This window comes from Elephantulus edwardii, unplaced genomic scaffold (assembly GCF_000299155.1).
Source record: "Elephantulus edwardii isolate Elephantulus edwardi_28Jun2011 unplaced genomic scaffold, EleEdw1.0 scaffold00189, whole genome shotgun sequence".
In the NCBI taxonomy this organism is placed as follows: domain Eukaryota; kingdom Metazoa; phylum Chordata; class Mammalia; order Macroscelidea; family Macroscelididae; genus Elephantulus; species Elephantulus edwardii.
The window spans coordinates 5,081,049-5,088,122 of record NW_006399939.1 but is presented as its reverse complement, the minus strand read 5'-3'; the positions used below and the strand labels follow the sequence as shown (position 1 = coordinate 5,088,122).

The 7,074-nt window shown below is 45.3% G+C and overlaps 1 protein-coding gene across 1 annotated transcript in view; it reads left to right on the top strand.

Annotated features, from left to right (window-relative positions):
• The first annotated feature begins 5,144 nt into the window (after nt 1-5,144).
• The window catches only part of EXT2 (exostosin glycosyltransferase 2), a 157,724-nt gene continuing 155,794 nt past the window's right edge, over nt 5,145-7,074 (top strand). The window contains exon 1 of the mRNA XM_006896751.1: nt 5,145-5,711. Coding sequence (XP_006896813.1) covers nt 5,176-5,711 — 536 coding nt within the window. The 5' untranslated portion in view covers nt 5,145-5,175. The remainder of the gene's footprint in view (nt 5,712-7,074) is intronic.

The following is a 7,074-nucleotide window of genomic DNA, read 5'->3' as shown; positions in this document are numbered from 1 at the left end:
TATCTATCTATCTATCTATCTATCTATCTATCTATCTATCTATCTATCTATCTATCTATCTAATCTATCATCTATTCACATACACATAATGAATAGGTCTGTTTTGAAAAAGGTACAGCCAGAATGTTCCTTGGAGGCAAGGATGCAATCTTAATTTCTTATACTTTGAACATATTTCTGTTGTTGTTGTTATATGCCGTTGAGTTGCGTGCAACTCATAGTGACTCTATGTACAACAGTTCTGAAGTTTGCCCTGTCCTGAGCCAGTCACATTCACTCCCACGCACCTACGCCTGTTGCCCCCTATCAATCCATCTAATCTGGGGTTTTCCTCTCCTGCCTTGTTTCTTCACCCTTCCAAGCATGATGTCTTTCTCCAAGGACCAGTCCCTCCTGGCCATGTGCCCAGAGTAAGTGAGACAGAGATTCAAAATCCTAGCCTCCAAGGAAAAAGTTGGTTTCACCCTCTTCAAGTGAGACTTGTTTTCTTAGATGTCCACTGTATATTCAAGACTCTTCTCCAGCACCACAACTCAATTCTTCTGTCATCTTTAGTTATTGTTCAGTTCGCTGATGAATAGTAAGTAATTGCAAAGACCGTGGCCTCTATCAGGCACAACTAAGTCTCAAAATTGACACTGTTGCTTCTCAGTACTCTGGAGAGGTCCCTGACAGCAGATTGTCCCAGTGTAATTCATCTATTGATTTCCTGACTGCTAGTGCCAAGAGTGTTGATTGTGGAGCTGAACAAGCTGTAATTGTTAACAACCTCAATCTCTTCTCCACCCACCATGATGCTGCCAGTTGGCTCAGCGGTGAGAATCTTTGTTTTCTTGATGTTGAACTTTAATCCGTATCAGACTACAGTCCTTGACTTTCTGCAGCAACTAGTTCAGGTCCTCCTCAATTTCAGCAAGCAGGGTTGTATCGTCTGCATATTGTAGGTTGTTGATAAGTCTTCCTCTAATCCTGATTCCACAATTCTCCTCATAAAGCCCAGCCTCTCGGATAATCTGCTCTGAATATAGATTGAAAAGGTATGGAAACAGGATGCATCCCTGACGCTCTCCTTTCCTGATTTTGTATCATGCAGTATTTCCTGCTAGAAGAGGCTATTCCTTGGAAAATGACACCATTCTTGGAAAGGTGGAAGGTCAGTGAAAGAGAGAAAGATTCCCATCAAGATGGACTGACACAGTGACTGCTGCTATGGGCTCAAGTGTGTCAGAGATGGTGAGGATAGAACAGGGTAGGATAGAACAGGGCAGGGTAGGGTAGGGTAGGATAGGATAGTATAGGATAGGATGGGATAAGCTAGGCTAGGCTAGGCTAGGATTCAGATCATAGAGTTCATAGTGTCACTATGAGTCATACTCACCTCAGTGGTTTCTAATAACATATATAAAACTGTCATTTCAACATGTCTAATTCATGACCTTAATTATGCTCATCTCATTGTTTGACCATCACCATCATCCCTTTTCACATTTACCCATCACCCTTAACAGAAAGAAATCTTGATACAGGAGGTCAAGAGCAGAAGGTAGCCAAGCTGACTTCCAAAATCCTGCCTGTGCTTCTCAGCTGGACATGGGTGGGGTGGGGGACAGGCTCTATTTTTAGAATCCAAATGCAAGCTGAACCTAGTTTGTACTTGACACTGGGGGAGTCTGTTGTCCTCATCTGTCAAAGGGCACAGCCTTTCTAGAGTTATGGGGACATAAGGCATGCATGGCTCTCAGCTGGCACCTTCTCATGCCTGCTGGCTACTCCTATGTCCATGCGGGTGGATGGAGGCTTCACCTAGGGGGACTAGTGGGAGGTCTCAGCCGAAAATTCAAATCTAGGAAGTCTGTCTAAGTTACCTGGGACTGAAATAACAAAATATCACAAAGCAGGTGTCTGTAAAGAACAGAAATGTATTGACTTATAGTTTGGCAGTCAAACCAGGCAAAGTCTGAGCCTTTGCTGACTCCTTCTGAGGACTATGAGAGAAGAATGGCACCAAGTCTCCTTCTTGGCTTCTCGTGGCTGGAAGTCAGCAATGCTTGGCTTTCCTTCGTTATTATAGATGCATTTTCACAAAGAGCCTTCCCCCTGTGTGACTCAGTTTCCATCTATGTTCTGTAAAAGAAATCCCTCAGAAGGGAGCAGGACACACCCCTTCCTTGTTAAATGATGACTGATAATATCTCCAAGGAAAGAACCTATTTCTTTTTTTTTTTTTTAATTTTAGTTGTTTATTTTTCATTTCAATGAACATCTACAGAGATTTTGGGATTCCATTCATTCATTGTTGCCCCCCTCTCCCCGCACAAACCCCTCCCCCCTCCCCCCCCATTTGCTCCTCTCCTTGAAAAGCAAAAGAAAAACTCCCACATTGGTATTTAAAGTCATTGTGTGAAATGGTAGTTGTCTTAACGGTTAGTCACAGTTTGAAGCCTAATTGTAGAAAGTCCATACCTAAGGAGTTTGTAAATCTAAAATTCGCACTTGCTGAATAAAAATCCATCAGTGGTGGAACAAGGAGTCTTGCGTTAACAAGCTGCCTATGCGAGTCTAATGCTTTGGATGTTTGTGAACTGCTGGTACAGAGTGCAGGTAGAGCTGTGAGCTTGTTGGGGAGTCCTGACATCTGACAGTGGGGAGGGCATGGCTTGTGGGCCTTTCCCCCAAGGCCTCCTGTCTGTGAGCTCCGGGAGGGACCTGCACACAGTGACAAAGAAGCTGGAAGCTGGGCCTGGAGGTGTCAGGGGGTAGAGACAGCCTGGGGACCTGCTGGTTGTAGGAATGACAGAAAAATGTGAAATAGTTCCGATGTTGAACTCTCTGAGGGTATATTGGTGGCTGATGTGTGTAGTTCATCTTTAAGCTCAAGATGTGTGAATACGGACGTGTGTAGCAAGCACATTCCTCCATATGTTCCGAACTCAGAGCATTTTGTAACTGTCAAACCCATTTTTACCGCAAAAGCTGGCAGTGATGGCAGCATGCCCTGCTAGCTCCCAGGCCACACCTTTGCCACGTGGACAGTGACTGGGGGGACCACTCACTGGTTAGCTCAGCAGAAATGTGGATTGAAGGCCCAGAAGGTCTCTGATCTTCCCAGTGGCTTCTCTGTTCTTGAAAAGCTTTTTATGAAAGAGGTGAACAGGATGAGGTTATTTTGTAGCTCAGAGCTTTGACCTGTGGAACGCCACGGTGGCTTGTTGCATAACTTAGCCACCGTGGCATGTGATGCAGCCATGTTCCCAGCTCTGTGCACCCTCTGCAGTATCTGGGTGTCAGATCGGCCGGAACTCGGCATTTTCAGCTGAGGTCTAACGACCTTCTGTATGTCCCAGTAAAGGAGATTCATCAAATGCTCTATTTATCTGTTGCTGCATGCCACACCACCTGAGCAGTTGGTGGCTACACGCTGAGCACCGCCACCATCACCATAATTTAGCTGATGATTCTGCAGTTGGGGCAGCGCTGGGTGGGCTGGCTCCGCTCCTCAGCACCAGGTTTGACTGAGGTCGCTTGGCTTCCTTCGCAGCACGGCAGCTGGGCTCTCAGGGGGCAAACCTAGAAACTATAGGATTTGTTAAGGCCTGGCCTCAGAAGTCCCTGAATAGCACTTCTGTCACTTTCTCCTGGTCCAAGCAAGTCGACAGACTCCACCTCTAGATGGGAGAAGCAGCGTGCACACTCATGCGTGGAGGATTTAGTGGGGACTCTTCTGACAGTGATCTGCCATTCTTGCCCTCCCTCCTTCTGCCCTCTCTCCATTCTGCCCTCACTCCTTCAGCCTTCCCTCTCTCCCTCCCTCCCATCTTCTCTCCCTCTCTCCTTCCATCGAAACATACCAACTGTCACCTCCACTGTAAAATGGCAGTATACACTGTATGGAAAGAGTGAATGTCAAGATTTGTCATCTCTGCTAACCCTTGATGACAGGTACTTTACGGAAACTTTAACGATGATATTGTCAAGAGTTTTGCATTTTGTTTCATTTTGTCTGCTGTCTCTCGTTGGACTGGAAGTTCCTCTAAGAGACAATCTTTGCTCTCCTGTCTGTTTCCTGCCCAGCCCGTGGTGGGTGCCCAGTAAGAATTTGAGTGGCTTAGTGAAGAAAACAGATTCTAGAGTAACCATCAACTTTGTTCTGATGAAGTACTAATTTATATGGTACAGCTTTTAAAACCCCAAACCCTGCTTTTAGTTTTTCTAGTGTAAATTCTTCCTCGGCCAGTACCTCTTGTTTGTTGTTGCTGTGTCCCAGTAAGTCGTAACTGGCCCACAGCTGACCCTCCAGTGGGTTTTCAGAGGCAGTAGATCGCACGGGAGGAGACAGCCCAACCTTCTCTTGCAGAGCAGCTGCTGGATTCGAACCACATGCCTTTGGGTTAGCACAGTTCCTTACCACTAAGCCACCGGAGCTTGTTTTCTTAGCCACCCCCATTTACCATTACATACTTTGAGTGCATATATATTTATACTGTATGGTTGTATAGTAAGAAGCCCTGGTAGTGCAGGGCTCAATTGCTAACTGAAAGGTTGGTGGTTTAAAGCCGCTAGCTGTTCTGTGGGAAAAAGATGTAGCAGTTTGCTTTCATAAAGATTACAGCTTTGGAAACCTTAAGGGGTAGGTTTCTGTGCGGAGGGACAGAGTCAGAATCCACTTGATGGCAATGGGTTTGGTTTCTGTTATATATTAATACTTATAGGAAATATTTATATTTAGTACTACCGATCTTAAATATGTTACATAATATATATTTGTATATCATCGGGATGGGTGTGTCAGAGGCAATGAGATTGGCACAGGATAGAGCAGGGTTTAGGGCTGTTGTGCATAGGGTCGGTATGAGTCGCAAACGACTCGACGGCACATAACAACAACATATATGTGTATATATACATATATATATGTGTATATATATGTGTATACGTGTATATATGTATATATAGAAATAAATATATATACATATATACATATATATATATGTATATATATATGAAGGGACAAACTCAGTTGTTTGGGTCAAATGTCCATTTTTACTATTTTTTTTCAAACCACATAAGGAAAGGATTAAGGGCTGTGAGAAGTTGAGCAGCACCTTCCCAGCCCTGACTTCTCACACTTCTCTCCCGGCTGACCAGGAGCGTGAGGAGGAGGCCGCCTGTGTCATTATGTGCGCGTCGGTCAAGTACAATATCCGGGGTCCCGCCCTCATCCCAAGGATGAAGACCAAGCACCGCATCTATTACATCACCCTCTTCTCCATCGTGCTCCTGGGCCTCGTCGCCACCGGCATGTTCCAGTTCTGGCCCCATTCCATCGAGTCGGCCAGCGACTGGAGCGTGGAGAAGCGCAGCGTCCGGGACGTGCCCGTGGTCCGGCTGCCCGGCGACAGCCCGCTGCCCGAGCGCGGGGACCTGAGCTGCAGGATGCACACGTGCTTTGACGTCTACCGCTGCGGCTTCAACCCCAAGAACAAGATCAAGGTGTACATCTACGCGCTCAAGAAGTACGTGGACGAGCTGGGCGTGCCGGTGAGCAGCACCATCTCCCGGGAGTACAACGAGCTGCTCACGGCCATCTCCGACAGCGACTACTACACCGACGACATCAACCGGGCCTGCCTCTTCGTGCCGTCCATCGACGTGCTCAACCAGAACGCGCTGCGCGTGAAGGAGACGGCGCAGGCTTTGGCCCAGCTCTCGAGGTACCTACCGGGTGCCGTATTGTAATTTCTTTTTATTCACATACTCACTTATTTAATATTTTTATTTGTTATATTTTTAATCACAGTTTATAAAGAACTTGGATTTCCATTCATGCATTGTTGCCCATTCCCACCCTGTTCCCCTTACCCCCCAGTTCACTTTTTCCTTTGGGAAAAAAAGTTCTTTCATTGTTATATAGTACCCCCCCCCCCATCCCATACCTCTTTACTATGCAACTCTTATTCTAGATTCTTGTCATACCGATAATACCTAATCATATATTCCTTTTATACAATTCTCTCCCTCTTCTCTTTCAATGCCATGTACATTATTTATCCCTTCTTTTCTTAGTTTCCCCCTAACCCCCGTCAGTCTTGTTCTGTAACAGTGGCATTATGCAGTATTTGTCTTTTTATGACTGAGATATTTTACTCAGCTTAATGTTCTTCATGGTCACCCATTTTGTATAATATTTCATGAGTTCTTTGTTTTTCAGAGCTGCATAGTATTCCACTGTGTGAATATACCACAGCTTCTCAATCCATTCATTTGTTGATGGGCACTTGGGTTGTTTCCAACTCTTTGTTATTATAAACAAAGCAGCAATAAACATGGGTGTGCATTTATCTGTTTGAGTGGCAGTTATGGTTTCTTTAGGGTATATTCTCAGTAGTGGAATTGCTGGGTCAAATGGTATTTCTATTTCTAAATTTTTGAGAAAACGCCATACTGCCTTCCACAGTGGTTGCACCATTTTACACTCCCACCAACAGTGAATAAGAGTTCCAGTTTCTCCACAACCTCTCCAACCTGGCATTTTTACAGACCAGATGACGTTGGTTGGGTGTTTGTGTATCCTCTCTGGGAACCAAGGAGGGGGTGATGGTAGAGAATCTTTCTCCTCTTGAGCTGGCTTCCAGCTGCTGGCTCTTTTCCCCTGGAGAGGACGTGGATAGTGACTGACCTTCACTTGGGACAGGTCCTATGACAGGTCTCTGGGCTGGTGAAGAGGAGTTCACTGTCCACAGTACCATTGCTGTGGGTTCCCAGCTCTGCAGGGCTTAAAAACCAGGGGTGGTTGGTTTATTTTTATTGTGCTTTTCCTTTTCAGTTTAGAATTTCCCTCATCACTTGATTATCTCTTCCCTTGCACTTAACTGCCTGGGAAATCCGCTGGCAGGTCAGCTGTGAGTCAGTTATGAGTCAATGGAATTGAGCTTGAGTTTTTTAACAGGAAATCTAGAAAATACAAGCAAGCAAAGGGAATGTAAGTCACACCGAAGTCCTACCTCAAACAAATAGCTGTAACAAAATGAAATGTTTTCATGTTACCTTCCAGTCATTTTTGTGTTCACACACACA